At 38.2% G+C, this 24,749-nt stretch overlaps 2 protein-coding genes and 2 non-coding genes across 7 annotated transcripts; all 4 read right to left on the bottom strand.

Annotated features, from left to right (window-relative positions):
• Nucleotides 1-55: 55 nt before the first annotated feature.
• LOC109125146 (putative F-box/LRR-repeat protein At4g15060) lies at nucleotides 56-1,942 on the bottom strand. Of its 4 annotated transcripts, none has more exons than XM_087471882.1 (4): nucleotides 1,771-1,905; nucleotides 919-1,508; nucleotides 676-816; nucleotides 56-587 (listed from the first exon to the last, which is right to left on the bottom strand). In XM_087471882.1, the coding sequence occupies exons 2-4, from the start codon at nucleotides 1,462-1,464 to the stop codon at nucleotides 300-302; spliced, it is 975 nt and encodes a 324-aa protein (XP_087328008.1). In that variant the 5' UTR covers nucleotides 1,465-1,508; nucleotides 1,771-1,905; the 3' UTR covers nucleotides 56-299. The 4 variants fall into 4 exon arrangements, with proteins under 4 accessions (XP_087328008.1, XP_087328009.1, XP_087328007.1 ...); XM_087471884.1 differs by having other exon boundaries at nucleotides 83-598; XM_087471883.1 differs by having other exon boundaries at nucleotides 919-1,942.
• A 460-nt stretch (nucleotides 1,943-2,402) lies between these two features.
• On the bottom strand, nucleotides 2,403-4,654 carry LOC104728071 (putative F-box/LRR-repeat protein At4g15060). Its single transcript, XM_019232743.2, has 4 exons — nucleotides 4,495-4,654; nucleotides 3,188-4,174; nucleotides 2,965-3,105; nucleotides 2,403-2,877 (listed from the first exon to the last, which is right to left on the bottom strand). The coding sequence occupies exons 2-4, from the start codon at nucleotides 3,950-3,952 to the stop codon at nucleotides 2,605-2,607; spliced, it is 1,179 nt and encodes a 392-aa protein (XP_019088288.2). The 5' UTR covers nucleotides 3,953-4,174; nucleotides 4,495-4,654; the 3' UTR covers nucleotides 2,403-2,604.
• A 9,861-nt stretch (nucleotides 4,655-14,515) lies between these two features.
• LOC147934136 (small nucleolar RNA R71) lies at nucleotides 14,516-14,622 on the bottom strand. The gene has a single exon (XR_015573395.1). It is a non-coding gene; the product is annotated as a small nucleolar RNA R71 (small nucleolar RNA).
• Nucleotides 14,623-24,642: 10,020 nt separating this feature from the next.
• Nucleotides 24,643-24,749, bottom strand: LOC147934135 (small nucleolar RNA R71). The gene has a single exon (XR_015573299.1). It is a non-coding gene; the product is annotated as a small nucleolar RNA R71 (small nucleolar RNA).

The raw sequence follows: 24,749 nt of genomic DNA, 5'->3' as shown, positions 1-24,749 counted from the left end.
CACAAAAATGGCTTTCTCGAAACCAAGAGTTTTTACTAAATTGGAAAATCTGAAAAACTAAGAAGAAATTTCATACCGATTCACAAAACCGCTGTTTAAGATCACCAAAGTGATGTGGTTTTCTTAATGTATTACATCCTTGGTCACAAGAATGGCTTTTCTTAAAACTAAGAGTTTTTATTAAATTCGAAAATCTAAAAAATTAAGAAGAAACTTCAAAAACAGATCCACAAAACCGCTGTTTAAGATCCTCAATGTTCATATAAATGCAAGTGAGAATCCTAAATTAGATATCTTCACTAAAGCACGAGTTGGCAGGTTGCTGAACTTCGAAAAGAATGTAACAACTCCTGGATCATCACCTTACGTTTATCCTCTGTCTCTGGAGTAGACTGAGACAAGATTGCCGCAGTCTTTAAGCAACAAGCATTTCTTAAAATGTATTTAACCACATCTACCTCTTTCTGCGATCCATGTATCCCTTTCCACTTGAAAGTTTCGAGACTCGACCTCATGCATTGAGGAACAGGATTCAATTCACTCTCCAAGGAAACCAGTGGTGGATCCACACAACTATCTTTATGATCCTGAGATCAAACTTGAGTGTTTGGAATAAAGATTAATTGCACTAAATTAAACCAAAAGAAAAAAGGACTATATCGAAAAAAAACTTACATCATTCAGATCAATCTGTAGCTCTCGTAAATTAGGAGATTTCTCGAGTAACCGGGCAAGCAACTTTGACCAATTTGTATCACATGGACAGAGCTTCAAATTCTTAAGCTGGTTGAAGACAATACCGTCACAATTTAAAGCCTGTACAAGATGGAAAACGAATAAACAAAGGTTAATGAATAGCCAGGTTAATTAAATTGGTGTTCTAAAATGAGAACTATTGATGTGATGTAAACAAATTACCTCTTCCCCGTTGAATGATCTTATGCATAACGAAAGCCGCTTGAGGGATGTGATGGATCTAATGAAGTTGTTGGTATCATGGTATCTAGATTCGATATCAGCATCCTCTAACTTAGGCATATCTTTAAAATCGTAGGAGTAGCTATGATCAACTTCACTTTCACAATCATAGTGTGTAATTAATTTGAAATACTTCAAAGAAGGAGTGTTTATGACAAGCTCATTCAAATCAACATCTCTTGCTATCTTTAGGGCTAGTCTCTGCAAGGACGGCATGGTTACCTTCAGTGGTACTAAATCCTCTGGATAGTCGGGAAAGTCCATTAAACCTCGTTCCATAACAAGATCCTCAAGAACAGGGCAACTGGAAAGAAGTCGCTGAAGAGACTTGTCATTTAAGTAAGTCACACGACGAAGGAGCAAAGTTTTCAAAGAGGGAAGATAAGCTATACGAGGAACGTCCACGAATATTTCTTCTATCAGTTTCAAGACCACTAGCGATTCGCAGGTATACAAACTACTCGGCAGTTTAGCAGGACGACACATAGTACAATGAAGGTTGATACTTAACTCACGGACGCAGCGATAAACTGCAATTACAACCCACATTTTGATATCCTTAGACTTAATTGATCCAAAGCTATTGGTCAAGTTGAGACGAAAGGTTTCTATGACGGGAGCTCTATGTAATGGCATATTTAAATTAACAAAAGCCCTTAAACTCAATTTTTCAGAGGGTGAGAGATTGGTATACTCGTACTCAAGCTTAGGCAAAAACATCCAAAGAAACTCCCATCTCTTCGACAAAATACTCGTGCTTACAGCGGTTCTTGTTGGAAGAAAAAATAGTACCTTCAATAGCAGTTCATCAGGTAACTGACCGATCCTGTCGTCCATCTCTTCACAATTTTTCCAAGATCTTTTGTTGATTTTAACCAAGATGCTTTTATCATTGACATAAACACAACCTTGTGGAAGAACAGCCACAAAGAAGCAACGAAACAGAAGAAAACCTAATATTTGTAGCTTAGGGTTAATGATGAACAGGCTTCACTAGGGCCGGGCTCTAACATATCTAATTACTATCTAGGGCTTGGGACAGACAACAATTCTTTAGTCCTTTAGTTAATTATTTCAATGAATAAAATTTATAGAAATTGTTTTTTTTTTGACAACATTTATGGAAATTTTTTTATAAGAAACTTTGGGTTTTGAATAAAAAAAGAAAAAAAAAATGTGGAAGCTGTTGTGAGCTGTTCGTACTTGTAGTGGTTATGTAAAGAATCCATAATAAAAATAGTACAAGTATACCATTTTTTAAGTAAACTTTTAAAGTTGTCTATGAAATTTTTTTCAGTTTAAATGTTACATATAAGTATATTGTTTTTTTTTCGTGAATGTCTGAACGAGATTATATATTTAATAATAAAAACATATAATGATGACGTAATATATATGACCAAATAATAAAAACCAATTATCTAGAGGGAAATAATTGGTCATAGCCAATGAAAAAATGATATTACAAGCCACATTTATTCAGATGTATAAAATCTGGAGGAGCTCAAAGTCATGTAAGAGCTACAAAAACAACATGATCAAATAACTTTATTTTTGTTTAGATAAAATTCATTATGCAAGATCATCAAAGTTCATATAAACGAAAACATGCACTGATAAAAATCCTTACTCAAATTCACATACGAATTGGCATGCTGTTGAACTAAAAGTGATTGCAGTCTCCTGGACCGTCGCCTCTGGAGCGTTCTCAAGCACGACTGTCGCAGTCTTTAAGCGAGAAGCATATTTAAAGATATATTTCAACAGATGACTCGCTTTCTCCGTCGCAATCATCTTTGTCCACTTGAAAGTTTCAAGAGTCGATAACAAACATTTAGGAACACAATTTAGTTCATTCTCCCAGCTAACCCATGGATTGAAAAGACTCATTTCATGATCCTGAGATCAAACATGAGAGCTTAGCTTAAACATTAATTGAAAAGTAAATTAAACCAAATGAAAATGACTTTAAACGAACAAACTCACAGCATGCTGATAGATCTCCAGCTCTTGTAAATTAGGAGAGTCGTTGAGTAACCGGGCAAGTAACTTTGACCAATTTGAATCACATTGACACAACTTCAGATGTTTAAGATGATTGAAGGCAATACCCGCACGATATAACGCCTGCACACGACGGCAAATGATTCAAAATTAAGGAAACCTGGTTTAGTGTCTAAAATGATATCGATATGAAAATATTTATTACCTCTTGGGTATCGACTCTTATGCATAATGTAAGACGCTTAACATATGTGATCGATGAAACAAACTTGTCCAAACCAAGGTTTACGGAATCAATATAAACCTCCTCCAGGTTGGGCATAGTGTTAGAATCAAAGGAGTAATTATCATCCTCACTAGCACCGCCATCAATAATTTTGAAATACTTCAAAGAAGGAGTTCTTACCACAAGCTCACGAAAATCATTAGTTCTTAATATCTCAACAGTTAGTCTCTGTAAGGAGGGGACAATTACCTTCCATGTTCCAAGATAGTCAAATTCACTTCGTTCCAACACTAGATCTTCAAGAACAGGGCAACTGGAAAGGAGTTTCGTAAGAGAATTCTCATATGAGTAAGTCACACGTCGAAGGAACAAAGTTTTCAAGAAGGGGAGACATGCCATGCGAGGAACATCGATGAGAACATCGTCATTCAGGTTCAAGATCACTAGCGATTTGCATATATACAAACTACTAGGCAATCTAGCAGGATGCCTCATAACATAATCTGAATGAATTACCCTGAAGGCAAGACTAAACTCACGGATACAGTGAGAAACTGCAAATGCAACCCATAGTTCAATAGCTTGAGGCTCAAATGTTTGAACTGGTCCATTGAACTTGAGACGCAAACTTTCTATAACTGGAGCCTTATGAAGTGGCAAATTCAGATTGATAAAACGATTAAACCTCTCTTGCTCATCAGGAGAATAATCAGAGCAATCGTACTCAAGCTTAGGCAACCACATCCAAAGAAACTCCCATCGCTTGGATAAAATACTTGTCCTAACTGCAGTTTTAGTTGGGAGAAGCAGCAATATCTTCAAGAGTAATTCATCAGGCAACCCACTAATCTTATCCTTATCTTCAGAATCTTGACATTTCTCTTTTTTTTCTCATCGTTGATTCTCTTGTCATTTCTCTTGTCAATGACTTACGCGCCGTCTTGCAATACCAATATTGTGGTCTCTCTGAGTAAGTAATAAAAGAAGAACATAAGATAACCGAAGAAAATCTTAAATTGTCATAGGTTGGGAGTTGAAATAATATATATAAGGACTAGGCCGACAAACATGGTTGTCCTCTTGATTCCTTGAAATTATCGTAAATGTTCACTCAATATTTGATACCATATTTATGTAAAATCTTGAACAAACATATATCCAGCAAACCCTTTTATGTTCCATATATACAAGCGTATTCAAAATCAAACCAAAAATTTCATGTGTAACAAATTTAATGTCACACCCATTTCTCCGATTATGTAAAAATCATAATTGTATCAACTTACCCCATGTTCTCAAGAAAATGGAGTATCCAACTGCGTCTTGATATAGAATCGGTTTAGATCTCGCTTGCTTCTTAATTATGAACTCTTTAGAAATTCCGTCTACCCTCTTCTATCCATTAAAATCGCCGTTTTTTTCTCTCTCTCTCTTAGTAGGTATCATGTCTTATCTTCAAAGCCTAGGAATATCTAAATACCCTTTAAAATTTCCAAACGACGTCATTTCGAGAAGAACCAAAAACGACGTTGTCCTATTTTATAAAGTAATTTCCGTTTAAGTATTCAAAAATAGTTTGACTTATTTAAATATGGTCAAAGTATGTAAACCAAAATCTAACATTGTCAAACAAAAATGTTACGAATCTTTGGGTAGTCTTTCATGGTATATGGCCAAATTTCAAGTACCATCTTAATATATAGCATTTACAAATTCCATGCTGTTATAATTTGCTATCAATGCCCACTTTTTTTTTATATAAACATTTCATGTTACTTTCTTCTATATGTTGAATCTTGAAAAACAAAATAAAAGTTGTTTTTCTTTAGTCTTCTCTAGCTACAGAGGTATGGTCTTCATTCTTCTCCCATCAAACACTCCCAACCCTATGATTTCCATGATATTTTAGACTAGGTAACAGGTACGTACAATGTTCCAAAACTCAGAGCGAATTCAAAAAAACAAACTATGCAATTTCAAAACCATCAAACACTCCCCAACTGTAACGTCCCGACCGCCACCTCTTAGTGGGTCCTATGTCTAATCCCAGTCCATGAGGCCACCTTCCTTAATGGGTCTCATGTTCTCTCACTAGGCCCGTGAGCCCACCCATATCCGACGGCCGGTTTGCTATCTCCGGGAGGCTTTTAAAGACTTGTTACCGTCCCTACAAATCACCACATGATCTTTTCCTGTGTTTTGTCCTCACTCGCACAGTTCCGACAGTCACTTCCCGGAAGGTCACCCAAGCTAAGACTACTCCATCATAAACACGCTTAACTGTGAAGTTCTCTCAGGACCCTTGACCGTAAAAATAAGTGCACTTTGGTGACATAGGTTGCCAAATCAATTCTTTTAAACCTCTGCGTAAGTCTCTGAAACCAGGGTGTCACACCAACTCTCAGGTACGTACGTAGGTACATACACCGTCCAAAAACTGTGATTTAATAGAGAAAACTGGAAGTTTAGATACAACTTAGCCTATACGGACTGCAGCAACCTCTTAGCTTCTTCTTGGACTATGTTACGAGAGAGAGTTATTTGTCCGCTTGGTTCAGATTTTGACATTTCTTTTTTTAGTGAACAAGTGGCAGAATAATCGTACTTTTCAGAATAATCGTACTTTTCTCTAATTATCATAGGTTTGGACTTGGGATGATATATCTAATTACGGCCTAGGCCGACAAACATGCTTGTCCTCTTAATTTAAATTTCATGATGGTTAATTAAAAATTGTTGGCGTCGATGAATGTCAATTCCATAAATTTAATCATAAATGTTCACTCAATCTATTTGATATCATACTTATTTTTGTAAAATCTTGAACAACCATATATCCCACAAAGCCTTTTAGGTTCCGTATATTCTATAAGCCTACTCGATATCAAACAAAAAATTAAGGGAAAATAACTAGAATGACTAATATGTTGGAGTTAATAAGTAGAATGACTTATATATTTTAAAAATAACTAGAATCTAATCATCTATAATATGAAAGATGACCAACTGTCCTTTTTTGAGTGCCACATCAGCATGCAAGAATGTGCCACCTATAAGCACAAAAAAAAAATCCTAAGCTTTTGGACTTCTCTTACGTTTTAGAAGATGGTATAACTGCTCTAATAATAAAAATCAGAATTGAGGAAGATCATTATTGTAATACCGGTATATATTGACGTTTTCTCCGTTACCTACACAAATACACTCAATTGGCTCTCTTCTTCAGTTTCATCTTCTCTATCTTCTGCAATCTGCATACTAGACTAATTAATATGTTTGTTTCATGAGGACTCCTAGGCCAAACAGAAGCCACTCCCCGCCAAAGTCTTTGGCAGCCGCGCAATATGACTTGAAATCTAGATAAAGATCAGCGATCGCTAAGGTATTGTACGCATTGAGATTCAGCCTCATGGGATATCCAAACAAGAAGCCGCACGGAATGATTACAGTGAGATCGATGAAGGATGTATATTATTTGAAGATGAGGAGAGGAAAAACTAAAAATGCTAAGAAGCTGATGAGCTGAGTCGACGGTTCTTCTAGAAATACTTTAGCTTTGAGGCATAGGAAAACTGAGCAAGGCTGGCTAAGAGACTGTTCAAGGATACCCTCAGTACAGAAACCTCTTTTGAGAGCTTTGCTCGTATCTGTTCTCATTGTCTCTTTTTTTAATTGTTGTTAGGTATTATTCATTAATGAAACTAAGATTTAACCGAGTGTAGAGTAGAAATGTTGTTTTATTTTTGTTTGGTAGGTGGAAGAATCAGCTTATTCCTGCAGGGTCTTAATTAAGATGGTAGCACAATGATTATGAAACTCATTATCGGAGGAGATGTAAAAGCCTTTGATCTGCCAAATGCATATTGTCAAGGTAAAATCCTCAGAGATGGTTCTCAATTATGTAGAACCGATTTGTAATTTTTAAGGTTTTATAAACATATCCATAGTTTGTTATAGCTCTAGACGTAGTCTCCTCATTTGAGCTTTTAAAATCAACCTGCAACAAAACAATAATTTTCATGAAATATTATAGGTAAAAATAACAGGTACATATACGACCAATAAAAAACAAATCGAGTTTGATTATAACGTATATGAAGCTCTGAGATGAATAAGATTAAGATGTTCAATCTTCTCCTATATAGGATTCTTAAAGAATGGTCTTTGGGAAAGGCCTACAAGCTTGGCTTGCAACTCGTGTCTAACGACTCAACCTCTAAACTTTGTCTCGTCCTAAAGTTTTTTTTTCCAGCATTAAAAAGTCCTAAATTTTTTCAGCATTTAAAAGCAATACTCTGTATTAGCTGCCAAAAGAAATGTAAAAAGTTATTTTTCCTTTTGAACACAGTTTCACATGTAATTAAAAAAAAAAAAAAAATGATCTTTGATTCAATAAAATAATCTTTCATTTATCGGGTAACATATTACAGACTTTTAACTTTTAGAATACATACACATCCTAACATTTTTGAATTTATTGTAGGTTTATAGGTGAAGAATTACCACAAAGAGGATTTCTTGACATTGTTGTGGATGGCTGTTCAATATAAATCATGAGCACGACTACTGCAAAACGCATTCAAAACTAAATTAGTTAGGGTAAATAAATCTCCAAAATATTCTACGTACGATATCCCAGAGAGTAATTTTATCTTAGGCGATGCTTCATCAGATATATATGCTAAAAAATTTCTTTCTGAGTTTGTAGTGTTTTCAGCACTATGTCAATTGTATTCGGTACTTGGGTTAAAGGCAAAACCACTAACAAGCAGACTCTAAAATACAAAATACACTGATGGATGTTGCAGCAATCCTAAATAACAAAATGTTGTTGAGATCCTCTTCCCATTGAAAATAAACTTGAATCTATTTAGGATGAAAGAGTAGATGGAGTTCTCAGGAAAGAAGATGAGTCTATTTTTTCAAGGTTTTTTCTTATCTATCTAAGACGTTGAAAAAACTAAAGTACAAGAAGAAAACTCAAACAATGCTAAAAATAATTGATTTAAAGAAAAATCGAACTGCAGTTAATTAAGTAGAGAAAATTGATATCTCTCCCACGTAAGTAGAGAAAATCTAATATAAAATACAAAAGCGCTTGCACGGTTGTAGTTCTAGATTCTAAATGATTGTAAATGTAAAGGTTTATAATAACTCAACCGAACTGTCCATTTGAGCATATGTTGAAGACACATCTATTATATACTATCATACTATAAAATACGAATAGGAAAAACCCGCGGCGTAGCGCAAGTACTGATCTAGTGACTCATAAATTCTGCAGCCTCCAATAGATCATAGTTTTTGGTGGAGGAAATGTATGGATAAACTACATCCTGCCAAAAAAAACAAATCAACATACATTCAATTCGTTTATCAATTATTAAAAAATTCAATATATTCAAAGATAAGGGAGATAAATAAAAAATGAATAGTAGTCAACTAACCTTTTTTCCAATTGATTTTTTTCTACGAGGAGGAGTTCATCATAGGATACTTTTGCAGCACCTCTCCAATTAGAACATCGAGTAGCTGTAATCTCCTTGTCAATCTTCTCTCCCAACAGTTCTCCAATAACACGAACTTGGAGAGCATATGAGAAACCATTGAGGATGTAACTTATGGGATTCTTCAGTTTTTTCCTTGCTTCCATGATAGAGTTAACTAAATGGTCAAAAGCTACAAGACCCCAAGGATAAGTCCTGACCTTATCAAGATCCATTGCCAGCTTGATGTATGAATGTGGTATAGCTTTCTTCTCATCTTTAGCCATTACCAACCCAACAATTACACAAACATACACAAACCGAATGTTGGGAGCTGCTTCAATGTTGGGAGCTGCTTTCTTCTCATCTTCTCATCTTCTCATCTTCTTTTTTTCCCCACGTGGGAGCTGCTTCAAGGTGGGTTTTCATCAAACTTTGAATGGTAATGATCCCACCTCTCTTCAATTATTTACTCCAAAACCCATTATAGTCTGTCCAATTCTCTGAATCACCATTAAATCGTCATTGTACTTTAGCCCAGTAACTGCATGAAATTCTTGCATGGAAAATCTAAGTGGCTTCTTACCAAACACAAACCACAGCTCATGTATTCTCTTTGTCACCAACTGCCTACACATGATGTTGTGTATCAACCGAGCTGAGTACCCAAGACCATTCTCATACAATGCAAATATATGTGAGAAAACTGGATCACCCTTCACAATCTCATACTCCTCTGGTAATGCGCTCTTGATCTTGTGTAAAATAGACGTTCGATATGAGTTATTTATCTGGCCAACTTGTGGCTCATTTCTAACTTCCATAAGGCGCTTAGGATACCTGTTTTCCATTCCTGCCAAATAAAATAAAAGATGAATTAGTATGAATTAGCCACAACTAAAATAAATCAAATATTACAAATCACATATTTAGACATGATAAATGGTTTCAAATAAATTGTAATGGAATTCTACATACCTAAGAAGTGGTGAAGATGCAACAAGCGAAGATGCGAGAAGCTAATAAGCAGTGAGAGAAGGAAATACCTTTGAAATCATAACAAAAATCAACAAAGATATGAGAAAAGTAAATACTAAAGACTTCAATTTTGCAAAACAAAAAAATACAGATTACTAAAAGTATGATTTAAAAACAAGAAAACTCTGATTATTCATCATTTAGATGCAAAACAGGAATTTGAAAACAAAAAAAACACTAACAAATGAATCAAACGGAGAGATGATACAATACTAGCAGGATCCATACTACACGTCACTATAGAACAATAAGTATATGAAAAGCTGACCTCTAGAACCTTTAAAGAATATATGATGCATGTAAACAGGGACGTTTTCTGATCTCTATATGCTGTTTATGAGCAAACATAAGCCAGTCGATATGAGAACTGTATGTTTTCTAAGTGGACCCAAGTTTTCGTCAAATTGATAACTCACTTTATAAATGTAAGTTATAACCAAACGAGATATGATTTTTAACCAGACAATCAGACAATCACAGTTGTATCTCAACTTTAAGAAAAAAGCTGTACTTTGATTCTAATCTTGTCAGTCTACAACAACAGAATTCCATACTCACCTCTTGATCGAACAGCCTCCCTTTACTGGCTCTTACTGGTATCAAATTCTGATGGTGCTTTTGTTGAGGACATTGACATTTGCGACTTATGATCAGAATATGCTCTCAGCCATGGTTAGTCTCTGAAGAATATAATTGTGTAACATCCGCGAACCGGAATCCCGGTTTGAGATGTGCATCAGTCGATGCTGGTAATGCATCGGTTGATGCAAGGTCCCGTTTGTGCGGTTCAACTTAAGTAAAACGCTGCGTTTTGGGTTAGGGAAAAAACCCTTAAGTCGAGGTTTTGTCTCATTAGTCGTGTTTAGCCGCTTTTGAGAGAAAAGAAAGAGAGAAAAGTGTTCTTGAGTTTTCTTGAAGATTTTGGATGATTTGAGGCGGTTCCTGTAGAGATCTGTAGCTGGGATCGTTGTAGGAGCTTCCTAAGAACGTTTTCCTTCTTGTGTAAGGTTCATAATCGTCTTGGAAAAGGTAAGTGCATGACCATGGCTTATCTAAGCTGGAGATTTCTCTGATCTGCTTGATTATGTGTTGTGTGGCATCTTAGAATGTTATTTAAGGCTTTGTGAGGCTTTCTTGTGGCTTGGGATCGAGTTTGACGTTTGTAGGAACGAAGATCCGGCGAGAAGGTTTGGGGAAATTGATGCTCGGCATGTGTGTCGGTGTATGCATTGCAAGGACGGCGCGTTTGACCTAGGAGCATCGGTCGATGCCATGTGGAGGCGTCGGTCGATGCTATTAGGGATTTCGTACTATGTCAAGCATGCGTCGGTCGATGCGATGTGAGTATCGGTTGATGCAAGTGAACCTTGCATCGGTCGATTTAGACCATGCGTCGGTCGATGCAAACCCCAGTTGGTGTCAGTCGATGCATGTGTTGGTGTCGGTCGATGCAGAGCCCTAGTTTGTTGTTGTTTGGTTATTGATTGTTGGTTGATGGTTAGAGATATCTCTATTTCTTGTGTGTATAGCCCAGTAGGTGGGAGGATTGCCTTACTGAGTGTTTATAAAATACTCATGCATTGCAATTTGTGTTTGTGGTGCAGGTAAAGGCAAAGTGTGATCGTGGAATCCAGACAATGAAGAGGAGGATGTTCTAGTGTCTCATTTGGTGGTTGTCTGGTTATGCTAGGTTGCTAGAGTTGAGTCATTAGAACATTGTTTAGGATTGCTGGTTCTTTGATTCATGTAGTTTGATTATTTATTATGAGTTAAAGCCGATTATTGAATATTGGTTGTTTATTATTGTATATTCATTAGTATTGTTTATTATTTCTGTTGTTTGGTGTGCTTGTGGTTAGGTGGCTAGTGGGTATGGGACCACTAGTTGTAGTGTATTTATTATTATTATTATTTTATATATTTATTATTTATTATTAAAAAAAAATGGATCAGGTCATTTCAAATTGACTGCAAAGAGAATATAAAGAGGGTCATGACTGATATAGAGAGTGATGTTCATATATTTCACCTTGTTTTATCTTAGTTTATTTACACATTTTGCATGATTTACTAGCTTGTTTAGCCATTATTGAGTAATTTTAGGACTGTTTATGCATTAGAGTAGGGTTGCATTGCATTGCATTGTTTCTTGCATAATCAGGTGATTTAGGACCCAAAGGAGCATGGAGAAGTGCTGAAGGAGAGTGGAGCCATCAAGAGAAGCAGACAAAGGTGCTAGAGCAGAAGAGAACTAAGATCCGGAAGTCCACTCGACCACCACACTCGACAAGACACTCGACCGTGTGAGGAGAGGGACTCAACCGATTGGAAGAAGCAAAAGAAGAGGTCCATGCACTCGACCGAGCACATGGTCGAGTTGACTGAGCCGCCTCCCTATTTTGTCTTCTAGCCATTTTAGTGCTTCCCTTCCTTCCTATATAAACCTATTGTACTCTATGGCCGCCAAGAAGCCACTTTAGAGAGAAAATATCTAAGAAACCTAGTTTTTACCCTTTTGGAAATATTTATTTTTTGCTTAGATCATTAGCCACTTTTTCTTGTATTTTTCTCTAGATTTTTGATACTTGTTGGTTCCCTAACTTTCAAAGTATTAAGAATTTGAGTTTGCTTCTTTGTTCAATATTGTAGATCTTTGTCTCATCTTTCTAATCATGCAAGTTTCATTAATTTCTGGGTTTATGATTTTGTTCATCATGATTTAGTTTTTGCTTAGATCATTAGCCACTTTTTCTTGTATTTTTCTCTAGATTTTTGATACTTGTTGGTTCCATAACTTTCAAAGTATTAATTTGAGTTTGCTTCTTTGTTCAATATTGTAGATCTTTGTCTCATCTTTCTAATCATGCAAGTTTCATTAATTTCTGGGTTTATGATTTAGTTCATCATGTTTAGTGATTCTGAGTAGTGTGTTAGGATCTTAGGGATGGATAAGGCTGGATAAGAGTTATGGTTGCTTAGATTGATCAAGATTGATTGTTTAAATGTCTCTTCTAGATTAGATATGCTCTATGTTGTTCTTATATCTAAGAGGGTAAGAATAGATCTTAAGCTTCTTAGCATCATACCAATGTTTAAGTTGTTAGATAAAGCTAATGCTAGAGATTATCATGCTTAACCTGAGAGATTGGATGTTTAAGATGATTTTTGACATTGATGATCTGGATCTTAATGCCTGCTTTTATATGTCTTAGCTAGTGAGAACTAGGTCTAGGAGTATCTAAGCTTGATTGTTATTGTCATGAGAATGGATTAACAAGTATTAGAAGATCATTGTCTAGAGATAGCTCACTGTTGATTGAGATTTGTTGATCAGTTTAGGTGATTATAACTTAAGTCCAACCCATGAACCCATCCCTAGGACCTACTTTGTTTATTGATTTCTCTATTTGATTACTGTTATTGGCTTCCTGTTTGATTCGCTTTCATTTTGCTCTGTTTTGATTGTTGATTTTGGTTTTGTTCTTCGTATCAACCCACTCGACCTAGTACTCGATCGAGCATACGATCGAGTGCTTGCTCGAGCTCCTTCCAGAGTTCTTGTTTATGTTCTGCATCTTTCTAGTTTCATTCCTGTTTCATTGCATTCACCCTTGTTTAATCCTGCTGCATTTACTGTCTTGTATTAGTGTAGTTTTTGCTCTTGTGAGGATCATTTTTGTTTTATTTACATTGTTCACTTTGCATTTAGTCTCTTATCTTAGTAGTTTTACATTCTGCATTTCATCATTATCACTAGGTTGTTAGAACAAAACCATTTTCATACTTGGTTTAACTTAGATAAGTGTTCACATCCTGATTGCTTGCATCTTACTCATTATGGATTGACATCTCTTATATTACAACAACATAAGAGTAATTGAAACCTCTTACATTCCACCTGACCATTCATCATCATCCATACTTATGTCTGTTTGTTTGATTGCATCATTCATTCATTCATAAGAAACCACACCAAAACAAAGTGTTTCAATTTGGCGCCGTTGCCATTTGAGTAAATGTTTGTGACATTCAGGATATACACAAGTTTAAGATTAAGTTCTATTGTTCACTTGATCACTACTGATTAACTTCTTCATCTGCTTGGTTGTTTTGAATCTCAGGTACCAACTCGACCCAACACTCGACCGTCTGCACGTCTGAGTGATTGATCGAGCCATTAGTCTTCTCGTCTCAGTCGGTTCAGTCTTCAACTCGAGCCTGTGCTCGACCGAGTGTTTGTTCGAGCTAGCGATCGAGTCAGTTGATGCAAACTAGATCCAAGGGAAACCAGAATCTTCAAAGGTACCTTGATCATATCAACCGCCTACCAAGAGACTTGCGGCAACAGAAAACCAGAATCCTTCAGGAATAGGAACAACAGTTACTGATGGATCCACCAATGCAACAGAATCAAAGGCCAAGGCAAATTGGAGCAGGAGATGCTCCCAATACACATACACAGAGAGCTGGCATAATACCTCCTGCAGTAGCCAACAACAATTTTGAAATTAAGAGTGGGCTAATCACTATAATCCAGTCCAACAAATTCCATGGATTGCCAATGGAGGATCCTTTGAATCATCTAGATGAATTTGATAGGCTTTGTGTCCTCACAAAGATCAATGGTGTGAGTGAGGATAGCTTTAAGCTCAGGTTGTTTCCATTCTCTCTAGGAGACAAAGCTCACTTATGGGAGAAGACACTACCAACAGGAGCCATAACCACATGGGATAGGTGTAAGAAGGTCTTCTTAGCCAAATTCTTCTCCAATGCCAGAACAGCAAGGTTAAGGAATGCGATTTCAGGCTTTGCACAGAAGAACAATGAGACATTTTGTGAAGCTTGGGAGAGATTCAAGGGCTACCAAACACAGTGTCCACACCATGGGTTCAGTAATGAGTCACTGCTCAGCACAGTGTACAGAGGGGTTCTTCCCAAGATAAAGATGTTGCTGGACACAACATCAAATGGAAACTTCCTCAACAAGCATGTAGATGACGGCTGGGAGCTAGTTGAGAACTTGGCCTAATCTGATGGGAACTACAGTGAGTACTATGATAGAACAATAAGGTTTGTTGATTCTGCACAAGATGAGAAGTATAAAAAAGACTTGAAGATTGTTAATGATAAGTTAGACAAGATTCTGCTTAGTCAACAGAAGAACATTCACTTTCTTGGTGATGAGGATACAACAATTCAGATGGGGAGAATGAGGTAGCTGAGCTGTGTTATGTGCAGAACCAAGGTGGTTTCAAGCCTTACAACCAGTTCAAGCCCAACAATCTATCTTATAGGAGTACAAATGTGGCAAACCCACAAGACTAAGTCTATCCACCACAACAAGCACAACAGCAGCACAATTATGTACCCAAGCAGCAACAACAAGGTTATCAGGCTCCAATGTCTCCCCCACCAGGGTTTCAGACCAACCAAGCCTAGGAACCAAACTTAAGAGCTATGATGCAGCAATTGTTACTTTGACAAGCAAATGGGCAGTTTGAGACAGCAAAAAAGTTTGCTGAGATAAACCAAAGGCTGGATTCTTCTTATAATGACCTGAACATTAAGTTTGAGAGCTTGAATTCTAAAGTCAAGTTCATGGAGAGCAACATTGCTTCTACATCAGCTCCTAAGCCAAACCAACTACCAAGTAAAGCTATTTAATATCCAAAGGAGTTTACAGCTAAATCTATCCATTTCTATGAGGAAGCTGTCACTGAGGACAGTGAGGTTCAAGTTGGGGAGGATTTGTCGCAAGATGAAGCTCAAAGTGAAGGTTTTACTCAACAGATTGAAGCAGAAAAACAACTCGACCATGTACTCGACCACACACACGATCGAGCACATCATCGAGTTGCTCCCGCATAAGCTTTTAAACCTGCCAGATACATTCCCCCTGCTTACAAACCACCTTTGCCATTCCCAGGATGATTCAAGGAACAAAAGCTAAAGGAACTCAGGGAAAGAATTGAAAAAAAAGAAGTGATGGCTTTGAAACAAGAGGTTGTCATTGAAGAGAAAGAAGAAGAGAGAGGACCTGCTTTGGAACATTATGCTCCATACCCTCTATACAAAGGCATGCTACTTGAGATATCCAAGTAGAAAGCTCAGAATCAGGACAAGAGGGATCTTGAAGAGATTGGGGAAGCTGTTATCCTAACAAAACTAGAAGACCCAGGCCCATTCAATCTACCATGCTCACTGAACTATATGCACTTCAACAAGTGTTTATGTGACTTTGGAGCTTCTGTGAGTGTCATGCCCTTCTCAATAGCAGAGAAGCTAGGATATGAAGAGTTCAGGCCAAGCAACCTCTTCATAAGTCTTGCTGATGGGTCTAGGAAAGATGTGGTTGGCAAGCTAGAGAACTTTCCAGTAATGATTGGCAAGGCAAGGATACCAACTGACTTCATCATTATAGAGATGGAACAGGAGCTTGATGATCCTATTATTCTTGGAAGACCATTTTTGGCCACTGCTGGAGCTGTCATTGATGTTAAAAAGGGTATGATCAGCCTGGACATTGCTGATGGGTTGACTATGAGGTTTAATGTCAAGAATGCAACAAACCAACCAACCATAGGAGGCCAACCCTTTGTTTTAGAAGATAAAGCAGCTGATGAGTCTCTTAAGAAAGAAATGGACTCGAAGGTCAAGGTTTCAAACAATGAGGTAGCTGTTCAAAACCTTAAGACTTCAGTTCAAGTGTTGACTGATCTGGTGAAGGATCTCCAAGTGCAACTCAACAAGAAGTCTGTTAAGAAAGCAAGGCCAAGGCTCAAGATCAAGAATAAACAAGTTTCAAATGGATTGCATGTTTTGACCAAGGACAAGGTTCATGGTGATAAAGTTATACCAGGGAGGATCTCATCACCTCCTTGGTCTCCAAACCAAGCCTGAAAAGACATCAAAAGTCAAGCTTAGTGACTTTAAACAAGCTCACTAGGGAGGAAATCCCTAAGGTATCATTGTACATAAGTTTGATTTTCCTTGTAGTTTTGATCTTTTTCTTTTATGTTTGTGTTGGGCAGACTTTTTAAGGAGAGTATAGATGGGTTTGAGAAGAAATGGACTTGTAGAAATGGGTTTTTAAGGCCACACGACCAGCTCATGAGAGGTACTCGATCGGGTGACATGGAAGCCCAAGCCCACTCAGTTCAAATTTCTCTTGCACGATCGAGTGGAGGGAGAGACAAATTCGAAATTCAAATTCGAAATTCAATTTTCCGTCAAGCACTCGACCATGTGGGGTCGAGTGGCAGCAAAAGTGAGTCAAAGATTCCAAATTCAAATTTTTAATGGTATGGACGCTCCACCCTTGTCTCTTTGTTCCCTTAGCCTCTTTATATAGAGGTAAACTCGATCCTAAGCCTCTCACACTCTCTCATTTGCTTAAACACTCAAAATCTAGCTAGAAAATCTCTCTCAAGTTTCATTTTCTTGCTCAACCTTAGTTTTTTTGGTTTTGGGTTACTAACCTATTAACTCTGAGCTTTGAGTCTATTCCTTTCAGTTTTCTTTTGAAATGTCTTCCAAATACAGAAAATACCACAACAAGCTGCTATCAGCGAAGCTGCTGCCAAGGAAGCCACTGATCGTTTTATGGATCGTCGTGATGCACTGTTGGTCTCAAAAAGAGAGATTGGTGAGCGCACTCGACCACATACTCGAGGGGACCGAGTGCCAGTTTGAGTAGGGGGTCGAGTGGCACGTCAAAGAAGAAAGATCAACCTGCTGAGGAAGATCCAGAGAGAACTGAGAGTGATGAGGAGATGGAGTTTACTCTTGAAGAGCACATAAAAAGAAACAATGCAAAAGGGAAGAGGCCATCAGCTGAAGTGCAACAAGAAGAGAATGAGAGTGAGGAAGAAGAAGAGGTAGAAGAAGAATCTGGTGCCCTAACTCCTAGCCAACTCTATGAAGCCTTCATGAAAATGAGCTTCCAAGGAACAAGATACCCACATAAGGAGACCATGGAGAAGTTGGGTATTGCTGAAGATGTTGAGTTTCTCTTTGAGAAATGCAATTTAAGCAAATTCATGGGATTGTGCATGGAGGGGTATAGAGAAGAGAGCTGTGAACTCTTAGCCACCATCAAGTTGCATTTCTTCACAAGGATGGATCAAGAGATGGGAGCTGGTTACATTGATTTTACCATCAAGGGCAAGAAGTATGAGTTGTCACTCAAGCAGCTAGCTACACTATATGGGTTTGAAGTTGGAAGTGAAGAGAACATGGTCATACCAAGGGAAGAACTCTTTGCTGTTTGGGAAACAATTGGAAATAACAAGCTCTATTCTTCTTCCAAGACCAAGAGCTCAAAGATAAGGAGTCCAGTCCTAAGGTACTTCCACAAGGCCTTAGCAAACCCATTCTTTGCTAGGAAGGAGACTGGAAACTTGAATGAAGGAGAGCTTAAGATGATTGATGCAGCACTCTATGGCATCATCACACAAACAAGAGATGGGACCATCATTCTTGGGAGTACTGTGGAAACAGATTTGGCTATGGTCCTCATTGACCAATTTACTTATTATAGAAGCTGGGTGAGCAAGCTACATAAGAGGAACTCAACTGGAGTTCTAACCATTGGAGGCATCATCACTCCAATCCTAGTAGCTGCCAGTGTACCACTTCAAGGAGAGAATGTCAAACCAAGATGGATTGACACCCAATACCTCACCTCCATTCTCATTCTAGCCAAGGAGATGCACCATGGGAAGCACCTTTTCAACTTTGAGCATCCAACATTGGGGAAGACTCAGCTCGTTCTACCTAATCAAGCACTCACCACCATAAGAGAAGGGCTAAACATTGACTTTTGGCCAGCTGCTGAATTGTTGTTTGATGGTACAACCCAAAGGAGAGAATACCAAGCTGAAGATGTGGAGATGGCTGATGGGGAAGAGCAGTTCTATTTTGAAGATTATGAGCCAAGTCCAAGAGTTTTTAAAGGAGTTAGTGAGACTAGCACGAGGGTGACACTTCTTCAAAAGTGGAACAAGTGGCATGGCAAGACTGCGGATAAATTGAAGAAGAAAGTGGTGAAGATGACTAAGTCCATAAAGGGTTTAAAGAAAGAGATTGCTGAATTGAAAAGTGGAAATTCATCACCAGCTAGACCTTTGAGGAGGAGTAGCTCAACTAGAGCATTGTCTAGAGCTGAAAATCCGGTGGTACCAGCAAGAGCCTCGCTGCATGAGCCAATTCAGAGGAAAAGAGGTCCAGTTCGCACAGAACAACAGTTTCCAAGGCACTCGACCGGTACACTCGAGCACCCACTCGACCGAGCACCTTCAATGCACTCGGCCGAGTACTTGCCCAGACCTCCCTATGGTTTTCCAGCTCCTACATGCTATCCCTATAGCCAAGTTTACCCTCCCTTTCCACCTCAGTACTTCATGTACCCATCCCTCATGCAACAATACTATGGGCAGCAAGGTCAACCATTCTACCCACCACCACTCACTCGACCAGTCCACTTGACCGAGCACTCGACCGAGTCCAAATCGATGGCCATAGTCGAGTACCCTGTTTCTCCATCTCCAAGTCATAATCAAGACCCCAACTACACCTATGACCGCATGAGCGATGCTGTAGATAGCTTCTTCCACAACCCATGAGGTACCACCATCACCCATTTCAATATAAATACCATTGCATTTCTTGTTTTGTTTTATTTTGAGTCTTGAATCCTCTTTCAAATTTCTCTTACACAGTGGACTGTGTAATTTAAGTTTGGGGGAAGGGTTTGAGATAGTATTTGATGTTGTGTTTTATTTTCTTATTTCAAATTTTTAGCATTATCATGTTTATATTTGCATTTCATATAAGGCATAGAAAAACCAAAATTTTTTTGAAAATTTTTACAAAAATCTTTATAAAAAAAAAAGAGTGTTCATGTAGTTTGCATTGCATATTAGGATCTTGCTAGCATGTTTCATATAGGATTGTTTCATATGTTGTATTAGAGATCAATGATGAGTTTAGCCTTGTTAACTTGTTTAAATTCACTAAACTAGGATCAATGCCCAGGTTAATAGTACTTTGATGCTAGTTGAGTGGTTAGAAACATAAGATTGAACCAAGTCTAGAATTCCTATATTGCATTCTGTCTAAACTGAAGCATGTTGTGATTTGATGTCATTTCCTATTTATAAGAACCTAATATTGACTTTTAATTATCAGTTTGTGCATTGCTTAAAACTCATGGATACCATATACATATTTGGATCATGTTTCCCCTTTTTACCACTCTTGTTGATCCAAGTAGCTGATTTCATCATTAAAATCAGTTTTCCCTACCCTTAACCAACCTTTCTTTCAAGCCATGTCTATTCTTGTGTGTGTGAGGCCTTTTTGGGATTGAGCTTGGAAGAAAGTGTTAGGTTTGAGCTGACAGGAATAAAGCCTTGTGTAGTTCTAGTTTGCAATTTTCAAGTTAGATAGGACTAGGTGGTTTGATTTCTGGGTTTGGGACTTGGTTTGTTTGAAAAAAAAAAGAAAAGAGGGAAAACAAAAAGAAAAGGTTAGAGTCTTTATGAGGGAAATGTGTTTAAATAATTTAAGTTCTAGTGAAAGAATGGGGAAGTCTAAATTTGATAAGAGATGGTTCTAGTCAAAGAAAAGAAAGAAAGTAAAGAAGAGGCTAGCAAAAAGCTTTAATGTCTTAAGAAATAAAAAGAAAAGGGAACTATAGCAATAAGAAAGAAACCTCCATTCCACTAGAGAGTTCAAATAAGAAACCTCTCCTAAGGCTAAAAAACCAAAAGAGAAAAGGGTATTTGAGAAGAGATGAAGTTAAATGGTAGAACTAGGATCATTTGGGATTAGAATTTTAGGATCAAACACTTTGGGTGCCTTTGGGTAGACAAGGTTTTGATCTTGTATGTGTCTAAGTGTTCTTACCTTTAGCCTTCTTCTAAAGCTCAATCCATTTTTTATGAGAGAACCTTGATATTGATAAGCCCCACTCTAAAGAGAGACCATCATTGTCTCTAAATCTTTTACTACCAAGCCAAATGAGTTTAAGCATTGCATAAGTTGATTCATGTTCTTGTTTAATGAATGTTAAAGGAAATGGTTGATTTGAATGCATGTGGAAGTCTAAGGCTTGAATCAGTTAAGGTTGTGAAAGGCTTGTCTAAAATCTTTAAGTACAACTCATTCACCTTGCATCATAGTATTAGTAACTTGGACATTGATTCTAGCTAGTGTATTATCAAGCTTTAGGAGCTGAGATCCCACTTTTAAACCTCACTTCCCTATTTATGTCTTATTTATTTGCTTGAGGGCAAGCAAAGACTAAGTTTGGGGGTGTTAATGTTCATATATGTTACCTTGTTTTACCTTAGTTTATTTACACCTTTTGCATGATTTACTAGCTTGTTTAGCCATTATTGAGTAATTTTAGGACTGTTTATGCATTAGAGTAGGTTTGCATTGCATTGCATTGTTTATTGCATAATCAGGTGATTTAGGACCCAAAGGACCATGGAGAAGTGCTGAAGGAGAGTGGAGCCATCAAGAGAAGCAGAAAAAGGAGCTAGAGCAGAAGAGAACCAAGGTCCGGAAGTCCACTCGACCACCATACTCGACCAGACACTCAACCGTGTGAGGAGAGGGACTCGACCGATTGGAAGAAGCAGAAGAAGAGGTCAATCTTGATGAGATTACGAGAGTGACCACCACATTCGTACGAGAGCACCTTTGCGCGGTGCTGACCTGAAGGATGTGGGATCAGACTAAGGTGCTGGTTATCCGCAGGAAACATGTCTTCGAGATTCCGAACATCCTCGTCCGTAAGATCAGGTAGGACGCCCTCCTCCTCCATCGGTTTCCACCATGAAGGACAGCCCACTCTAGTTTCATCGAGACCTCTCTCTAGCGCACAATACTGATCATCTCCAAACTCCTCCGGAACGTCACCAAAGACATCATCTCCAGAAGCCATGGCGCGAGACCTTGTAAAACCAACCAAGCAACCGATCAGTACTAAAGCGACAACCACATCAAAAACGCCATAGTATTCGAGATAGATCGATCACACCAGAATTATCCATGCACTGCGCATTATCACCATCCCGCATATTGTACTGCCTCGTTTTCCATACTGCGCAACATGTACCATCCAGCGTACTGCTCTATCTCGCATACCATTATCACCCGCATACAACATCCACTGTCCAGCTACACGCGCACATCTCGACTCGTACGAGCTCGTCAATTTCTTCGCAAATGGTAATCTCATCAACGTGTCTCGTATGGTGACCCCATGACAACATCATGAACTTGAGCTCGCCAAGGTCTCGTACGCGGAAGTCTCGCCATCTCGCCACTAAATGATGTTCATATATTTTACCTTGTTTTCCCTTAGTTTATTCACAACTTTTGCATCTTTTGCTATCCATTTAGGCCATTATTGTGTAGCTTTAGGACTAATCATGCATTAGAGTATAGTTGCATTGCATTTGCATCTTTTCATGCATAAACAGGTGATTTTGGAGCTTAAGGAGCATGGAAGCAATGCTGAGGAGAAGTGAAGCTGTCCTGAGGAGAAAACAAGAGAGTTAAGGCTGTAGAATCAAGGTCCGGAGTCCAACTCGACCGCACCACTCGACCACCACTCGACCGTGTGCTGAGGAGGACTCGACCGAGTGGAGAATGCACGAGAGAAGCCAGCTCGACCAGCCACTCGACCGAGCACTGGTCGAGTTGACCGAGCCGTTGACTACTTTGACTTTTTGTATTTTTAGGGCTTCCACCTCATCTCCTATATAAAGCCCTTGTACCTGCAGCCACCAAAGAGTCCAGCTTTTTAGAGAGTCTAAAACCTAGTTTTTACCTTTTTTAGATTTTATTCCTTTTGCACTTTTCTTTTATTTTAGATTTTGTACTTGTTTGAGAGAGAAAGACTAGATTCTTATATTTTGTTTGTTTCATAACTTTCAAAGTATTAAGATTTCGAGTTTTATTCCTTCATCAATATTGTAGATCTCTGTTTCATCTTTCTAATGATGCAAGTTTCATTATTTTCTGGGTTTTTGACATATTTCACCATGTGTTCTTGTGAGTAGTTTGTTTAGGACCTTGAGGATGGGTTAGGCTGGGTTGATCTTGTGGTTTGTTTGATTTGGTCAAGCTTGATTGTTGTAGATCTCTTCTAGGCTAGATGATCTTAATGCTGATCCTATATCTGAGAAGGTAGGGTTTGATTTCAAGCATCTTAACATCACACCAATGTCTAAGAAGCATAAATAAGGCTAGATCTAGAGCTTACCATTAGGCTTGCTAAGAGATTAGGAGTCTTGTTTGGTTTGAGATGTATTGCTTAATGCCTGCTTGTGTAGATTCTTTACTTTGTGAGAACAAGTCTAGAATTGCATAGGTGTGATTGTTTCTTGCCATGAGAGTGGATTAAACATGTCTTGGAATAGTATGTCTAGAGATCAGCTCAAAGTTTGCTTGAGATTTGTTGACCAAGTTAGATAACCACAATGATTAGCTCAGCCCATGAATCCCTCCTCAAGGCCTTCTTTGTTTATTGAAATCTTAGTCTAAATATCATTGCTTGCTTGTTGTTTGATTAGTTTTAGCATTGCTCTGTTTTTCTTGTGTTGCTCTGTTTTCACGTTTAAGTCTAGCTCGACCACGTACTCGACCTACACTCGGTCGAGTGCTGCTCGAGTTCATCCCCAGAACTTGTGTTTTTGATTTGTGATTGTCTTGTTTCATTCCTGTTTCATTTCCATTGCATTCACGTAGTTTCCTGTTCATTACTTGTCTTGCATTAGTTCATTAGCATAGTTTCTATCTCTGTTTTAGTTTCATTATAGCTTTAATTTGTCTGTTCTGTTTGCATTTAGTATCTTGTTCTAGTTGTTTTTACTTTCTGCATTTCATATCTCATTTTAGGATTGTTAGTGACAAACAATCTTTACAATTGGCTTGACTTAGACTCATAAGCACATCTTAATTGTTCACAATCACTCAGATAGGATTGACACCTCTTATACTGCAACTGCATAAGGGGAATTGAAACACCCTGACTTCTATTCATTCCATACATCATTCATTCATACACCACAAAGAAAGTCAGTTTCAATTTGGCGCCGTTGCCCATTTGAGTGTGTTTTGTGACATTTAGGATCATTATTAGTCTAAGATTAAGTTTGTTTAAACACTTGTGACGTTACTGAACTCGAATCTTCCTTTGCTTGGCTGTTTTGTGTTTCAGGTACCCACTCGACCACCTACTCGACCACCACTCGACCGAGCTGTGATCGAGCCAGAAGCCGGATCCAATTAGCCATTACTTCCCAGTCAACTCGACCACCCACTCGAGCCTGCGCTCGACCGTGTACTTGTTCGAGTCTGTAGTAGAGTTTGTTGATGCACACAAGGTCAAAAGGCAAAGATAGTCTTCAACAGCCTATTGACAACATCCACAGGCTACAAAAGGGTTTGAGACATAAGCAAGGAAGAGTAGTTCAACAACAACAAGGTCAAGACATCATGGAGCAACAAGCTATCCATGAGCAAAGACCAAGGCACATTGGTGCAGGAGATGCACCCAATACCCACAACCAAAGGGCTGGAATTGTGCCACCTTCAGTAGCAAACAATAACTTTGAGATCAAGAGTGGATTGATCTCAATGATACAAGCCAACAAGTTTCATGGGTTGCCAATGGAGGATCCACTATATCACCTTGATGAGTTTGACAGAATATGTGGCCTCACAAAGATCAATGGAGTGAGTGAAGATGGATTCAAATTAAGGCTCTTCCCATTTTCTCTTGGAGACAAAGCTCACCTTTGGGAGAAGACTCTACCTACTGGAGCTATCACCACATGGGATGCATGCAAGAAAGCTTTTCTGGCCAAGTTCTTCTCCAATGCAAGGACTGCTAGGCTGAGGAATGAGATTTTTGGGTTTGCTCAAAGGAATAATGAGAGCTTTTGTGAAGCTTGGGAGAGGTTTAAAGGATTCCAAACTCAGTGTCCTCACCATGGCTT

Source organism: Camelina sativa, chromosome 11, assembly GCF_030686135.1.
Source record: "Camelina sativa cultivar CO46 ecotype springtype chromosome 11, ASM3068613v1".
NCBI lineage: Eukaryota > Viridiplantae > Streptophyta > Magnoliopsida > Brassicales > Brassicaceae > Camelina > Camelina sativa.
Note: the sequence above shows the minus strand (reverse complement) of the source record. Positions and strands in the feature narration are given on the sequence as shown.

Excerpts from the sequence above, each read along its gene's own strand:
- LOC109125146 (XM_087471883.1), bottom strand. The coding sequence starts at position 1,815 with ATGGACGACAGGATCGGTCAGTTACCTGATGAACTGCTATTGAAGGTA. Across the intron at positions 817-918 it reads GATCATTCAACGGGGAAGAG|GCTTTAAATTGTGACGGTAT; the intron begins GTAATTTGTTTA and ends CATCTTGTACAG. Across the intron at positions 588-675 it reads TACAGATTGATCTGAATGAT|GATCATAAAGATAGTTGTGT; the intron begins GTAAGTTTTTTT and ends GTTTGATCTCAG.
- LOC104728071 (XM_019232743.2), bottom strand. The coding sequence starts at position 3,952 with ATGTGGTTGCCTAAGCTTGAGTACGATTGCTCTGATTATTCTCCTGAT. Across the intron at positions 3,106-3,187 it reads TAAGAGTCGATACCCAAGAG|GCGTTATATCGTGCGGGTAT; the intron begins GTAATAAATATT and ends CGTCGTGTGCAG. Across the intron at positions 2,878-2,964 it reads TGGAGATCTATCAGCATGCT|GATCATGAAATGAGTCTTTT; the intron begins GTGAGTTTGTTC and ends GTTTGATCTCAG.